At 43.0% G+C, this 17,154-nt stretch overlaps 1 protein-coding gene and 1 pseudogene across 1 annotated transcript; one reads left to right on the top strand and one right to left on the bottom strand.

Annotated features, from left to right (window-relative positions):
• The first annotated feature begins 2,905 nt into the window (after positions 1 to 2,905).
• LOC125351149 (ankyrin repeat domain-containing protein 7-like) lies at positions 2,906 to 16,816 on the top strand. The gene is made up of 6 exons (XM_048345866.1): positions 2,906 to 2,915; positions 7,421 to 7,667; positions 10,772 to 10,886; positions 11,057 to 11,230; positions 14,372 to 14,478; positions 16,675 to 16,816. Exons 1-6 carry the CDS (start codon positions 2,906 to 2,908, stop codon positions 16,814 to 16,816), a joined length of 795 nt encoding a protein of 264 aa, XP_048201823.1.
• On the bottom strand, positions 15,583 to 16,114 carry LOC125351553 (annotated as a pseudogene).
• Positions 16,817 to 17,154: the final 338 nt, after the last annotated feature.

The following is a 17,154-nucleotide window of genomic DNA, read 5'->3' as shown; positions in this document are numbered from 1 at the left end:
GGAGAGCTGGAGATCTTTGCGAGATGATTTATTACTGGGTCAAGTTAGCAGAGGAAGCGAACCTGCTCTGCAGAAGACAGAAGGGGACTAGACCCATGTGGTAGGGCTGAGGGAGGGTTACAGGATGTAGGAACAAAAGAACCTTCTTTGCTTCCCTCCCTCCCTCCCTCCCTTCCTTCTTTTCTCTCTTTCTGTCCATCTGTCTTTCTTTTTCTTTCTTTCTTTCTTGGGTACCAGTACTGTATATTGAACTTGGAGCTTCATTCTCTTGCTTGGATTTTTTTGTTCAAGGATAGACTCTACCACTTGAGCCATACTTCTACTTCTGTCTATTTCCTGGTTAACTGGAGATAAGAGTTTCTCAGATATATTTACCTGGGCTGGCTTTGAACTGTAATCCTCAGATCTTAGTTTCCTGAGTAGCTAGGATTACAGGCAAGGGTAGTGGTGATTGAGTCTATTTTCATCTCGACTGCTCCAACTATTTTCTTTTCTTCCTGCTGTTCAGCCTTTTTTGGTCTTTTGGTTTTTTTTGAGGAGTTGAAGTGTGTCTGCTTATCTCTTCTAACTACTAAAGGTTCAATTGTTTTTCTGATGGAAATTTGTTGGAAGAGCTACAGCCTAGAATGAGAGGGATAGCTGATGACTTTTCAACCTTATCTATTCTCAAAGTCAGAATACTCTCCAAAATATCTGAGCCATTCTCTGTGCAGTCACTAGCCACTTGCCAATAGCTCTCTGCAAGAGTTCAAAGGATAATGTTTTTATACTTATAATGTTTCTCTATTTCCTGTACTAACTGTCCAATTTTGTCTCTTCCCTTTACTGATCTATAAAGCCACCTCTGGGCTAGGCACCAGTGGCTCCCATTTGTAAACCTAGCTACTCAGGAAGCTGAAACCTGAGGATCTTAGTTCAAAGCCAGCCCGGGCAGACACATCCAAGAAACTCTTATTTTCAGTTAACCAGAAAACAGCCAGAAGTGGGGGTGTAGCTTCAGTGGTAGAGCGCTAGAGTACCAACAACCTAAGCAAGAGTATAAGGCTCTGAGTTCAATCCCCACTAACCAGCACATACACACCAAAGCCACCTGTGGTTCTGTCTTCTCTATTGCCCCTACCCCAGTGCCTTACATTTGATAGGTGCCAATAAAGATTATAGTTATTTATTTACTTATTATGCTGTATACTTTCCCCCATCCAATCCCCACAACCCTTCAGGGTAGGTCTTCTTTTACAGATGAGAAAACTGAAGCTCAGATCAAATTAAGACACTCACAAAATGAGGGGCCAGGAGTCAGAGTCGGGTCCGCCTGTCTCTGAGTCCTGTGTTTTCTCCACTGTGCATGTGAACTCCCTGGAGGAGATGCGCATTCGACTTGCTTCTTGGCCTCCTGACCTCCGGCATCTTTCCTAAAGCACTTGGATGGAACAGCCGCATGGCAAAGTTATGGCTCACGTGGCTAGGCACTTTGCTACTACAACAGCGTGCTTTTCATACTTGAACAGGAAGAGAATGATACCTCTGAGGAGAAAGATGTATGGAAGAGAATATAGTTGTGGATGGTTCATGGGAAGAAGAGAGAAGTACTAAGTGCCTGTGAGCACCTCTAACGCCCATCTGTAATCCTGGCTATTTGGGAGGCGAGATGTGGACTGAGGTTAAAAGCCAATTAGGGCGGGAAACTCTGTGAGATTTTTTTTTTTTTTTTTTTTTTGGCCAGCCCTGGGGTTTGAACTCAAGCCTGGGCACTGTCCCTGAGCTTCTTTTGCTTAAGTTAATGCTCTACCACTTGAGCCATAGCGCCACTTCTGGCATTTTCTGTTTATGTGGTACTGAGGAATCGAACCCAGGGCTTCATGTATGCGAGGCAAGTACTGTACCACCAAGCCACATTCCCAGCCCTCTGAGACTCTTTTTCCTCCTTTATTGTCAAAGTGAATTACAGAAGGGTTACAGTTTCATATGTAAGGCAGTGAGTACATTTCTTATTCAACTTGTTACCTCCTTCCTCATTTTTCCCTGCCTTCCCCCTCCTCCTTTCCTCCCCCCCCACCATGAGTTGTACAGTTGGTTTACACCAAATGGTTTTGTATATGAGACTCTTATCTCCAATTAACCACCCAAAATACAGAGGTAGAGCTGTGACTTAAGTAGCAGAGGGTCAGCCTTGAGTGAAAAAGTTAAGGAACAGAACATAAGCCCTGAGTTTAAGCCCCAGTACCTGCATGAGAGAGATTGGGCAGGGAGGAGGGGGGTAGAAGGAGAGAAGGAGGGAGGGAGAGGTACTTTTACATTACAGAGCTAGAAGAACATTTTCTATCTTGGTGAAGAAAAGTCTATTTGGGAATCATGGAAATATAGTTATGAAATAACTTCCCATTTTAGATCGTCTTTAGGAGCTAAAATTGAAAAGTTCTGAGGTGGTCTTCAGTAGGAGAGAGCTCTTCTTCCTCTTTTCCTTTGTCATGAGCCATTTCTTACCTTGAAGCAGGAGACTGAGGGCAAGGTAGAAGGGAAATCCCTGTCTAGGAAGCTGGCTTCCTTCCATCTTCTTTGTCTCAAGTCTTCTGGGAGCATGTGCCAGGACCCAGGAGTACCCAGATTAAAGGAGCAAGGGCCACACCTAGGGCCCGAGTTTGAATACTGAGAGCATTGGTTGACCACTGACATTTGCAGCCTTCCTGAAAGGTGTGTTCTGGTTGTCTTGTTCTTGCCTAGGCTTGAAGTTTTCTCAAACCTAGAAACTTTACTGCAGTGTGCGTGGTTATAGATCATTCATGCGGATCCCATTCAGATCTGACTGTGTTCTCTTAGTCTGAACATTTATCTCCATAAGTTTTCAAAATTCCCAGCCATTAAAAATACTTCTTTCATATATATATATATAAATGACTTCTATCTTATGTCTTTTTGTGTGGGTGTGCTGGTACTGGGGCTTGAACTGGGGCCCTGGGGATGTCTCTGAGCTCTTTTGTTCAAGGCTATCACTCTACCACTTGAGCCACAGCTCCACTTTGGCTTTTTGGTGTGTAATTGGAGATAAGAGTCACACAGACTATTCCTTAATCTCTTCTGTTACTTGTTGCTGTTGTGACAAATCACAAACTTAATGGCTTCAATATCTAACATTTATTATTTTACCATTTTGTAGGCCAGAGTGGGTCTCAGTGGTGGAAAATCCAAGTGTCGGGAGGGCTGATGCCTTTTAGAGGCTCTGACAAGAATCTACTGCCTTACTTGTTTGAGCTTCTAAAGGCTGCTCGAATCTCTTGACTTACTTTCCTGTTTTTATCACACTGCTATCTCATCTCTCTGGTTTTCATTCTCTTCTTTCTCCTCTTTTTACTTATAGGAGCAATTATGATTATATTGAGTCCATCTGTACAGTCCAGGATAATACTTTCACTGTTTGTTTTTTTCTTGATGTTAATACTGGGGTTGGGCCTTCAGGGCTCCAAGGTCCATTAGAATGTTTTGCTCAAGGCTGGCGTTCTACCACTTGAACCACACCTCCACTTCCAGTTTGGTTTTTTTGTTTTGTTTTTTTTCCTGGTTATTTTGAGATAAGTGTCTGATGGCCTTTAATGTCTAGGCTGGCTTTGAACTAGCTTCAGGTCCCACTCAGCCTCCTGAGTAGCCAGGATTACAGGTGTGAACCACCAGCACCTCTCGGAATAGTTTTTGAATGGTTTTGGGGTGCCTGCCAAGCTGCCCAATGTATTTTCCTGAGAGAGCCAGATAAAATTGTGTCCAAGTCACAAATAGCTTATGCCTGGCAAAAGCCTTTACTTTTTGTTCTCTATTGATTTCCTTTTTTGGTTTGTTTATCAGATAAATTATTTTCTACTGGAAAATTTTATTTTCTGGTCTGACTATTTGGTGAAATGTATAAATGAGTTGATGGTTTTAGATATCTTGTCCCTGTTGAGGGGAACATAAGAGCTCTGATTTATCAGTATTTTCCTTTGTCCTCTCTATTCATGCTCAAGTCAAGTGAGAATTTCTATCTATGGGAAAGCAAATAGCTCTTTGATATGGATCGCTGAGTTTTGCGTTTACTCTCAATTTGGGACTGAAAGCTTACAATGTAAGCTATACAATTTACCTGTATTGTATTGACTTGCTACCATTCATAGACTTTACTTCTGATTCTGTAAAAAATGGAATATGTTCTACCTCCAGATGGTGCTGTGTCAATTGTAAAGTCTTTTTTCTTTTGTAAAGTCTTGTTAAGATACTCTTCTGAAGGACTAATATAAGGCAGCACTTACAAAACTAAATTATTATTCTTCACAGTCCAGAAAAACAAGGAAATTGAAGTCTAACTACTTTCAATGTGCTAAATTTAATAAAGCATCTCTTTTCTTAAAAGAACACAGAATTATTGTAAGAATTAAGTTTATATGACTTAGGAAAATTTTTAGCCAATGAGACCAGTTTAATAAATTTGGTTTAATAAAAATAACCCTATATTTTCTCTGCTTTATCAGTGCTAAGTATAATAGAAGCTTGTATTTTCTTAACTGGGTATGGTTCTTTCTAAACTTAAGAGATTTACTGATCATCAAATAGGCTAGTATACTTTCTCTCTCTTTCTTTTTCCTCCTCTTCCTCTTTCTCCTCCTTCTCCTTTTTCTTCTTCCTTTTTTTTTCCCCCCCAATCCTGGGGCTTGAACTCAGGGCCTAGGCATAATCCCTGAGCCTCTCTGTGCTCAAGGCTAGCACTGTACCACATGAGCCACAGCACCGCTTCTGTTTTTTTCTGATTATGTGGTACTGAGGAGTCAAACTCAGGGATTCATGCATGCTAGGCAAACACTCTACCACTAAGCCACGTTCCTACTCTTCTTTTTTAAAATAGCGTAGGCCTGGGACTTGAACTGAAGGCTTAGGTGCCCCTGAGGGTTGTTTTTTTTTTCCCCTCAGGGTGGGCATTCTACCACTTGAACCATACATCCACTTCTGGATTTTTGGTGGTTAATTGGAGATAAGAGTCTGTAGAGCTAGGTGTCAGTGGCTCGCATCTGTCATCCTAGCTACTCAGGAGGCTGAGATCTGAGGACTGGCGTTCAAAGCCAGTCCAGGCAGAAAAGTCTGTGAGACTCTTGTCTCCAATTAACTACCAGAAAACTGGAAATGGTGCTGTGACTTAAAGTGGTAAAGCACTAGCCTTGAGCAACAGAGCTCAGGGACAGCACCCAGGCCCTGAGGTCAAGCCCCACACCTACTAAAACAAAACAAAAAAATCTTAACAGGTTTTCCTGGTTGGGCAGGCTTTGAACCATGATGCTCAGATCAGAGACTCTTGAGTAGATAGGATTACAGGCAAATGAGCATGAGCTTCTCTTCCTCCTTAAAACAAATTTCAACAAATGTTATCATTCTGTTCCCAAACACATGTATAAAGAACTTTGACCATATTACCTCTCAATCTTTCCTTTTACTCTCCCTCTACCTAGTGATACTCAACCATAAATAGAATCCATTTTGTATTCCTATTATTTATTTTTTTAAAATCTAGATATCTCATATGAGAGAAAATATGCTGTATTTGTCTTTCTCAGTCTGGCTTGTTTCAACGAATACCATGATTTCTAGTTCTATTTGTTTTCTTACAAATGATAATTTTATTAATTATGGCTGAGTAAATTATACCAGAGAATGGACTTAATTGTTCTTGTTTAATGAGAACCACTTCTATGTAGGATCCCAAAAGACTCACAGTAAAGGGGCAAAGCCCTAATAGTTGTCAAAAAAACCCTCTGTTTGACATATATTATACAAAATTTGATCTATACTCCATTTCCTTTTTTGTGTTTTTTTTTTTTTTTTTTTTGTCGGTCATGGAACTTGAACGAGGGCCTAGCACTGTCCCTGAGCTTTTTAGCACAAGGCTAGAGTACTACCACTTTGAGCCACAGTGTTACTTCTGGTTTTCTGGTAGTTAATTGGAGCTAAAGAGTCTCATGGATTTTCCTGCTCAGGTTGGCTTTGAACTGTGATCCACAGATCTCAGCCTCCTGAGTAGCTAGGATTACAGGCATGAGCCACCAGTGCCTGGCTTCCATTTCCTTTTTTTTTTGGCCAGTTCTGGGGCTTGAACTTAGGGCCTGGGCATTGTTCATGAGCTTCTTTTTTGTTTGTTTGTTTTTTGCCAGTCCTGGGGCTTGAACTCTGGGCCTGAGCACTGTCCCTGACTTCTTTTTTTGCTCAAGGCTAGCACTCTGCCAACTTGAGCCACAGCGCCACTTCTGCCCTTTTCTATATATGTGGTGCTGAGGCATTGAACCCAGGGCTTCATGTATAGAGGCAAGCGTTCTTGCCAGGAGGCCATATTCCCAGCCCCTCCATTTCCTTTATTTATTTATTTATTGGCCAGTCCTGGGGCTTGAACTCAGGGCACTGTCCCTGGCTTCTCTTTGCTCAAGGCTAGCACTCTGCCACTTGTGCCACAGCGCCACCCCTGGCCGTTTTCTATATATGCGGTGCTGGGGATTTGAACCAAGGGCTTCATGTATACAAGGTGAGCACTCTTGCCACAGACCCTCCATTTCCTTTTTTGATACTTAGAATGTTCAGATTTGTCAAAGGTAGTCATATTCTTCTTATAGTTAATGCCAATTCTGATTGTGAAAACAACAAAACTGTCCGTTCCAATACCAAAACCCCTCCAAAAGTTTGAAGTTTAAGAGCATTTGTTTGTTTGCTTTTGGCTTTTTGCTGGTTACTTGGAGATGAGAATCTCAAGGAGTTTTCTGACCAAGCTGGCTTCGGACCATTGACAATCCTTAGATCTTGACCTCCTGAGTAAGATTAAAGGGGCAACCCCCCAGCGCCTGGCATCAGGCATGTGTTGTTTCGAGGTGGGTGGGCCTGGGCTTCGGTCTTCCTCTTCTTTCTGCTTCTTTCTGGTCCTTGCTAAGGTGACACCTGGGCGCCCAGGGCCTCCTTTGGGGATGAAGCCTTGAGGATGTTTCTGTCTGGGCTTTTCCGGAATGTGATTCTCCCGATTCAGCCTCGCAGGTGGTAACAGGTGCTGTGCACCTAGTTCTGGGCTGGGAAGGTGGGAAGGGGTGGGGGGGTCTAGCCACCTTTTCTGACCAGGCTGGCTGGCCTCCAGGAGGAGGCTCTGTTACTCCTGGGGCAGGATGCTGGCAGGGCTAGCCGGTGGCGGGGGGGGGGGGGGGGCAAGTGGGAAATTCAGCCCAGGCCGGGTGAGCTGGAGGTGGAGACCCCCAGGATGGAGCCCCGCGCCCGGGCACGCGAGCCGGCCGCCGTTGAGAGGCACGGTCCCCCCGCCCCCCCGGGGCGGCCCGGCCGGGACGGGGTGCGGGGTGCTGGGTGAGAGATGCAGGCGGCCGGCTGGGCCAGGCGGGCGCTGGGCTTCCGGGGAGGGGAAGGAAGGGGCCTCTGGGAGCCATGAAGAGACTCTTGGGCTTCGGGGCGAAGGAGAGGACGCCTCTGGGCTTCTGCGATGGCCCCCGGGGCGCCTCGCTGGACGTGGGGCCCGGGATGCCTGGGAGCCACCACTGGCGACATTTCTATGCCAGGCACAGACCCCAGGAGAAGCTGCACCGGGCCGCGAGCGCGGGCAAGGTGGAGAAGGTGGTCTCCATCCTCGATCGGGGGGAGGCCCACGTGGACAGCAGGGACAAGAAGAACAGGTGAGGGGGCCTGCCCTGGAGGGGGGGCCCTCCTGAACAGCTGTCCTGGGCGTTCCTGCCCTCACCCCCAGCCCCGCCCAAGGCCTCCACGCGCAGTTCAACCCACACCCCCAAGGGCAAATGGCAGGCAACCCACACCCCCCAAGGGCAAATGGCAGGCAACCCACACCCCCAAGGGCAAATGTCAGGCAACCCACACCCCCAAGGGCAAATGGCAGGCAACCCACACCCCCAAGGGCAAATGGCAGGCAACCCACACCCCCCAAGGGCAAATGGCAGGCAACCCACACCCCCCAAGGGCAAATGGCAGGCTAGTGGGACGGGTGCCTTTTGAGGGTTCTAGACCACAAGAGGAAAGTCAAGGAAACACGACCCCTTCCCGCCTAGCAGGTCTCCAGGGGACACTCGGCATCCTTTCCAGAAGGGCGTCTGCGTGTCCTCCGCCGGGGGAGGGGCGGAGGGGGGCTCAGGAAGAAAGTTTGAGGTGCAGAGGTGGGCCCTTCCTCTTGCACAGAGAGCAGCGGGACCCTGATCAGCCTCCTTCCGCCCCCCCCATCCCCACCAATGGCCATGGCTTGGAGGGGGGGCGGGGGTCTTAGGCCCTGAGGCTGCCACGCAGGAGGCTGGTAGTGGTCCAAATGCTGATCGTTACTCGACGGGCCCTGTTCACAGGGCCCCTGCTGAGCCTCAGAGTCTTGGGCCTCGTCCCTGGCTCCAAGGTTTTTATATATTTGTATTCGCTTTGTTGCTCTGTGTGTGCGTGCGTGTGTGCGTGCGTGTGTGTGCGTGTGTGTGTGCGTGCGTGTGTGTGTGCATGTGTGTGTGTGCGTGCGTGTGTTGGTTCTGGGGCTTGAAGCCAGGGCACAGGCACCCTCCTTTAGCTTTTAGTGACTACTTGAGCCGCAGCCTCCCCTTCCAGCTTTTTAGGCTCACCCAGGTCTCCATCTGGGCTGGCTTGCGACGGCGGTCCTCAGGTGTGCATCTCCTGGGTACCTGGGATTCCGGGGATGAGCCGCGGGCACCCCCAAGGCTCCGCGGGTTTGAGTAGGAAGGCTCGGTAATTGCCAAACGGGAGCTCTGGATGTGCCGATTCATTCCACCCCAGCCGAAAGAAGACGTTGGGGTAAACACACATGGATTTGCCTTTTGAGGCATCAAATACGCTCCTAGGGCTGGGAATGTGGCCTGGTGGTAGAGTGCTTGCCTGGCACGCATGAGGCCCTGGGTTCAATGCTTCCGTACCACGTACACAAAAAAGAAATAAAAAAAGAAATGTACTCTTTAAAAAAAAAAAAAGATATGCTACTGGATTTTAAACGGGAATCACTTCACCGCATCCAAAAAGGGATCAAAGCAGGAAACAACAGAAAAATCTGTACTACGGTCGCAGCATTTTTAGGAAAAGGAGATTTTATTCATGAATAAAATGTCTTCACTGGAGAAAATGACGAGATTTTTATGTCTGATAGTAAGGTCCTAATGAAATAAGATAAGAATGTTAATACAAAAAGAAGAAAAGCACTGGAGCAAAAAAGTCAATTTATACATTGTTATAAAGTCAATATATACATTTTAAGAACTTCTTATAAATGTCTTCAAAATAAAGCATTTTTTGCCTCCCTCCCAACCCCATCTCTTCTACTAGCAGATGAATAACACACACTATAGCACTGTACTACACCCACCGCCTAAAAACAGATTATCTAAAGGTACATTTGTTACCAAAAAACCAAAATGTGTTATAGAAAATAATTAATGAAATACCCTTGCCGCACATAGCTCTCATCTGTCTTCATTTATTTATTTACTTACTTACTTGTGCCATTCCTAGGGCTTGAACTCAGGACCCAGGCACTGTCTCTAAGCTTTTTTTGCTCAAGGCTAGGACTCTACTACTTGAGCCACAGCGCCATATCTGGCTTTTTTGGTAGTTAATTGGAGATAAGAGTCCCATAACTTTTTCTGCCTGAGCTGGCTTCAAATCAGGATCCTCAGATCTCGGCCTTTTGAGTAGTTAGGATTACAGGTATGAGCCTTGCACCCGGCTCGATCTCCATTTTGATGAGCGTTCTCTCCTATCAATAAGGAAAAAAAGACTGCACTTTTAAAATTTAGTCATTGGTGATGGAATCAATTCCAGAGCTGCCTCTATGTCAGGTGAGTAATTTACTACTGAGCTATATATCCCTTCAACTCCTGAACTCTAAATTGTGTAAAGTAATCTTTGAAAAATCTATAGGTAATTTATGGGTATACAAAGCAATACTTAATGTCCTGGCTCGGAGAAGGAGTTTAAGTTCAACAAAGAATTAAATGCTATTTTCAGGTTAAAAACTGGGAAGATGAAGAGTGTTGGTAATTCTATTGCCGCATGACGTTTAAGTTGCTCATGATTTTTTTTTTCAAATAGACGACTTAATGATAACTACTGTGTCCAATTTGAAAAATACCCACGTCACTATCCACCAGTTATGTTATACTAAAAGGAGAGATACAGAAAATTGGTTTTTCTCAGAAGTGATTCAAATACATCCTATAAATAACATATGTCCTATAAATAAATTGCAATGCTTCATGGGATGGAATAATGCATCATCTCTGAAGACAGTATAGATGAATGTTACCATGAGAAGACAAGCTTCACCACATTAGGTGACAAAAAGTCAAGTTGATTATATAAATTTTAGCCAAAAATACATATAAAATGTAATAAAATGTATGAAACTTTCTCTTCTTATTTTCACCACTTAGAAGTTTATTATTTGGTTTCCAATGTTTGGGGTTTATCATTACCTTTTTGCTTCTGACCTAGTTGGTTCCTACTCTGGGCTGAATATGTAGCTTAGTGGCAGAGCACTTGCCTAGCGTACAGGAGGTCATGAGTTCTATTCCCAGCTTCACACATATACGAAAATAATGCAATCAGATAGGCTGCTTTCTTCTTCAATATTAAGAGTGACAACAGCTTATATACAGGGTCCTTTTTTCCCCCCCAGAAAATCAGATATTTCTTTAGAAAGCAATGAAATGCCATGCCAGAATAATGTTTACAATGGCATACATAACTGTGTATTTTGAGAGAATAATCCCTCTGGTTTCCACAGGACTGCTCTGCATTTTGCCTGTGCGTGTGGCCATGTAAAAGTGGCGACCTTCCTGATTGCCAGTGATTGTGAGATTGATATCTGCGACAGCGACAACAGCACAGCACTGATTAAGGTAGGCTGGAGCCATTGCGTTCAGTGTGAGATGGATTTGATTTAAATGCTTAGAAGAAAGGAACAAAAATGATCTCATTTAAAGCTAACCAGCTGGCTAAAGGTGGGGAAATGAACGCTTCTCTTGAACACATTGAGTCAACAGTCTGTTTCTTGGTATGACGCCCTCAGGCCGTACAATGCCAGGAAGAGGAATGCGCAACCATTCTCCTCAAGCACGGTGCTGACTCAAACATTAAAGATGGCAGCGGCTTCACTGCTCTTCATTACGCTGTCTGCAATGGGAACAGTCCAATGGTTACCAAGCTGCTTGCCTATAATGCAGACATTGAAGCAAAGACTAAGGTAGAGAACGCTCAACTTTGATTACACAGGGTTTGAAAGACCTGTATTTTTAACCAGTGGCAAAAGGGTTTATTTTCCACGTTTAGAAGCTCAGCCATTCACTGAATAATATATATATATATGTAATTGTTGGAATATTGCTGTTTAAAAACAGCAATAGGAAGGTTCAGCCTTTCTTCTGTGCATTTGTGACACATGAAAATAATGATTTTTTTTAAAGGTTAAAGTTTTTAGGGGCTGAAGGTGTGGCTGAGTTGGTAGAGCACTAGTCAATGAGTGAAAGTGTCCGGTGCTGAGCTCAAGTCCTGGTCTTGAGCAACAACAACAAAAATCTTTTAACCAAAGATTTACACCTGCCCCCGCCCCATAACTAGTATAAAACCACTCAGCAAAAGAAAATCGCCTTAGCAATTAACTTCCTTAAAATTTTAACAAAGAAAAAGCATTTAATGATTGATGTTTGTGACAGATAAATCAACTGATTTGCCTTTCTGTGGCAATGCCGAGGAAAGAAAGATGGAATAGGAAATTGGTCAGGAACACGCAGGCCGGTTTGGAGGCTAGGCAACATATTAAAAAAGGCTAGGGAACATATTAAAAAAATAGTCTAAAATTTTCAAGAAATACAACTTATGTATATTGATAATATACATTTTGGGGCTAATTATTTTTGTTTGTGCAATTAAGTGTATTGATTTAGAAATGTGTCTAGAAATCAAATTTGGTGGATCCTGAGGAAACCAGAATATTAGTGACTAGTGGTGATTTTGTGAGCAGCCAGAGAGAAGACTGAACAATTCACAGCGTAAGAGACCAAGCCCTACTCTCAAATCTATGGTGATGAGGGGTTTGTATACGTGTGTGCATGTTGTGTTTTCACTTGACCCCGTGGTCAGCACGCTACCACTTGGGCCATACTTCCAATTCCAGCTTTTTTTGTGGCTTAATTGGAGATAAGGTTCTTTCAGACTTGTCTACCTAGGCTGGCTTTGAATTTCAATCCTAAGATCTCAGCCTCCTGAGTAACTAGACATGAATAGCCAGAAGCCAGCAGTATTTTAAAACTTTTCTTTATGTATCCAATAAATGATCATACTCCTGTTGAAATGCTTATAACCTTATTAGGTTAATCACAGATATTGCAGGCAACATTGCATATTGCAGGCAACATTCTGTTTTTCTTTCTCTTCTGCATTGTCTATCAATAATACAAGTGACTGTGGACATTCCCTTTCTTTTTAACATTTTAAACGGCATATATTAGTTGCATGCTTACTAGCTATTATTATGGTAAAATGATATGTACAGATTAGTTTTAGAATGTGTTTTTGTGTTGTAGTTGCTTGTGGGGCTTGAACTCAGGGTTGGGTGCTGTCTCTGAGCTTTTTTTTTTCCCCTCAAGGCTGGAATTCTACAACTTTGAGCCACAGTTCCACTTCTGGTTTTCTGATTAAAGAGTCTCACAGACTTTCCTGCCCAGGCTGGCTTTGAATAGTGATTCTCAGATCTCAGCCTCATGAAAAGCTTGGATTACAGACATGAGATACAAGCACCTGGTAGCTTTAGATTTTTTTTTTTTACTGATAAACTATGTTCTTTTTATTTATGATTTATACTTTGTCAAAAATAAAAATATAGAGACAGTAATTAAAATGGAGCAAGAATAAACATTACTTTAGTAGATTAACCTGGCATGGTGACACATGCCTTTAATCCAGCATTCAGAAGTAGAAAGCAGGAGGATCATGAATTCTAAGCCAGCCTGGGATGTAGAGGGAGATCCATTTCAATAAATAACCAACAAGCAAATACATAAACCAAACATATGCATCCCGTTAACAGAATTATCATTGTAAGAATAAAATGAGGTATGGAGCTTAATAAGAACTTAGGTTAGAATGTTTTACCTTATGGTGGATGAACCTGGCAGACTTTTTAGTAATAAGCAGAGTGCCTTTGAAGCCTATGCCATTTATTTATTTATTCATTTATTCATTCATTTATTCATTCATTCATTCATTCATTCATTCATTCATTTATTTATTTATTTATTTATTTATTTATTTATTTATTTATTTATTTATGCCAGTCCTGGGGCTTGGACTCGGGGCCTGAGCACTGTCCCTGGCTTCTTTTTGCTCAAGGCTAGCACTCTGCCACTTGAGCCACAGCGCCACCTCTGGCCGTTTTCTGTATATGTGGTGCTGGGGAATCAAACCCAGGGCTTCATGTATACGAGGCAAGCACTCTACCACTAGGCCATATTCCCAGCCCCAGCCTATGTCATTTAATTTAGTGTTTTTTTGAGGCACGTATCTGAGATCCTAAAACTGTAAGTAGAAGAATATCAAGCCAGCTTCCTTCACACCCTGCAGAAAATACCTGATAGTGGAGAGCTCTTAACACAATGTCTCTGAAACCCTTCTTCCTCAAATGCTAGTGTTTGCCGGAAGAAAACCCTATAAAATAGGAATTAAACAAAGCTTAAAAACATTTATTTCTGTACACATAATGAACAGTTTTGTCTTATTTCCATCTTTTAAAAAAATTGTTTATCTTATTTATGTGGTACCGAGGAATTGAACCCAGGGCCTCGTGCATGCTAGGCAAGTACTCTACCACTAAGCCACGTTCCCAGCCTGTCTTACTTTTCAAGGACATGATTCTCGAGTTTTTATCTTGGGGCACAGCACATCTGGAAAAGGAAATCTTCTTTGGAATATAGACAAATCCGGATCTAGACATGATAATTTAGTTCATCTATCCGATTACATACTGAAAATAATTGCTATCCTATATTTGGACTTGGGGCTTTGGGGATAAAGATGCAATCGCTCAAGAACCTCTTAGCTTAGATAGGGGCAACCATGATACCCTGACAAATGATGGAATTGAGGCAAGGACTCATGGAACCAGTTAATAGTGGAAGCAAGTGTTGTAGCGTAATGGGGTTATTGCGACCGACCTCGATAGGAGGGGAGTGTCAGAGAGAAGGAGCGGCACCGGTGCGAAAGCGCAGCGTGAGGCGTAGGAACACCACCCATGATTTACTCTGCATGTTTATATTTACAGAATCGCTTATGAAATGTTCAGTGTGGTTGAACTGCGCGGGTTGTAAATTGGTTTTTTGTCATTTTGCAGGATTGCTTCACACCTTTTTTACTTGCCCTAAGGGAAAGCAAAGTGCATGTGGCAGACCTTTTAATAAGGAAGGGAGCAAACATACATGCACTTGATGAATTTAGAAGGTATGTCTTTAAAAATGTCTCTTTCAAGCTGGGCACCGGTGGCCTCACACCTGTAATCCTATCTGCTCAGGAGGCTGAGATCTGAGAATTGTGGTTTGAAGCCAGATCAGGCAGGAAAGTACATGGTCTTGTTAGCCACCAGAAAGCCAGAAGTGGCGCCGTGGCTCAAGTAGTAAAGTGCTAGCTTTGAGCACAAAGGCTCAGGGACAGCATCCAGGCCCCTGAGTTTAAGCCCCAAGACCTGCACCAGAAAAAAAAAAAAGAAAGAAAGAAAGAAAGAAGAGGTAAACCTGACTGATGTTCCAGTGTGGAAGCAATCACTCAAGTCAGATATTTAATTGATAGGAAGATTATTAACCTATTCTCATCTGTGAACAAAAGCAATCATGCAGAAATCATGAGGAAAATGACCTATGTAACTTGTGGGCAGGGATGGGAGGCAAAAACTGGGCAAAGCAAAGGATGGGGTGACATTGTCCAAAAAAAGAAATGGACTCATTACGTGACTTATGAAATGGCAACTCCCCTGTATAACACCTTAAAAACGGTAATAAAATTATATTAAAAACATTAACATAGCTGGCTCAGGTGGCTCATGCCTGTCATCCTAGCTACTCAGGAGGCTGAGATCTGAGGATCACCATTCAAAGCCAGCCCAGGCAGGAAAGCCCTTTGGATTGTTATTTCCAATTAACCATCAGATAACCAGAAGTGGCGCTGTGTCTCAAGTGGTGGAGCACTAGCCTTGAGCTGAAGAGTTCAGGGACAATGCCCAGGCCCAGAGTTCAAGCTCCACAACCGACCAAAAACAAAAACAAAAATCATTAACATAAACCATCAGGTAGAAAAGCAATTATTTGTAGTGAGTAATACAGAGAACTATGTAATGGAGTTTATGTTCCCTTAAATACTAATTGATGTTTGTTATTTATAATTTCATTTTTGTTGGTCACATGATCACATATTAACTAAAAGGGTTTCATCTTTCATTTATTTTTGTTTTAAAATGATTTATTAAGCACAAAGTAAGAGTTGAAAATCCCAGTCTGTTGGAGGACTGTGCTTTTTTTCCCCCCCAGTAGTGAAATTTTTAAATTCACTGGTTCATTTCTCACATTTGAAGTACTGTTTGATGACATCCTTGGTCTGAGGCTCTGCGTACAGTCTTTAACCACTAGACAACGCCAGCCAGCCGTCTCCATGGCTTTTCTTCCCTCTCGATCATTTTGTGGAGGCTTACCCACCCCCTAGTTTTTTTTTGTTGTCATCGACCTTTGAGATTGATTTGGTGCCCCACCAACTGTACGTGGGCTGTTCATTTGAGTTGGGTGCAAGCACACTCAGGTGTGCTTGGGGCTTGTGTAAAGCTTGGACTGCTTCACAAATTCCACGTGCTAGGCCTTCATGGACGAGGGCGGTCTTCAGCACCTCTTGTAAGCAGTAGCACAGTATTAGCGTCCATGACACCTGGAGAAGCAATGCCTTTCTCCTTCACGGCAGTGGATGAGCTGGGTGACTCTCCTTCAAGTGATTCTGCTGAGGAATACTGCTGTGAGATTCTTTTAACAGTGAAGACAAGCCATAGGGATATGATAAAGGCTTTGAATTCACTACGTTTAATCCCCAGCTTTCCCATATTCTATGTATGTGTCTTAGGAAAAAATATTGATGCCCAGATAGGCTCCCTGAGATGAAAAAGAGGATAATAGCCTCGAAGGATAGTTTTAACATTATTTATATAGCATTTAGTTTATTGCCTAACACCATCATTGTGATCACCATCATTAAACTACCATATTATTATGACCATTATTTTAAATAGCATTATTCTATTCATGCAAATAGATTTTACTTATGTGACTATCAGCTGACCTGAAATTCAATGTGTTACTTTGGATTAGGGAATAAGTAGAAAATTATTCATTTTACCTAGGTAAATGACCTCAACACATATATTATCCATCAAACTCCACATTAAATGAGAGATTCTTGGATACATTGTCTTGAGTGCAACAAGAGGTTTTCTGGTTGATTTCTCCTTTGAGCCTTGGAGGTAATTTCCAGAGGTTGTACCTGTTAGTAAATGGTCCATTCTGCACAGACAGGCAAGGCATCAAATTTATAGTAGATACCCATTTATCTGTATAAATAACTTTCTGAAAGTAGCCAAAGGTGACACTGTCTATGTTGTTTTAGAAATGCTCTCATGTATGCAGTAAGATGCGAATCAAAAGATATAATTGCGCTTCTTCTTCAGCGAGGCATTGAGATTTCTCATCAAGATGGTTTTGGGTGGACGGCATTACAATATGCGGCTGCGAGTCGTTCTAGGATGTAAGTGTTCACTTTAATACTGAGTAGGAGTTTAAACCAATTACAACTATTGCACCAGGTAATAACTGACTGGTTGATAAAAGTTTTGGAAGGACAATGGGTTAGTACACTTCATCAGTAACAAAGAAAAAAGATAGGCTAGTTACAAGTAGCAATCGGTGTGGAATACTTCACCCCAGAACTGTCCCCCCCGCCCCCCGCCCAGTGATAGAGATTGCTTGTGACTGGAAAGTGTTCTATCACTGAGATGGATTCCTACCCCCATGTCAGGACTTTTAAGACCTTTATCCTCACAGCAAGGAAGGAAATCACAGCAGAGGATCCTTTACCTGGGAGATCTAG

This window comes from Perognathus longimembris, chromosome 5 (assembly GCF_023159225.1).
Source record: "Perognathus longimembris pacificus isolate PPM17 chromosome 5, ASM2315922v1, whole genome shotgun sequence".
Lineage (NCBI taxonomy): Eukaryota > Metazoa > Chordata > Mammalia > Rodentia > Heteromyidae > Perognathus > Perognathus longimembris.
The sequence above is the reverse complement of the archived record's forward strand: the minus strand, read 5'-3'. Positions and strand labels throughout refer to the sequence as shown.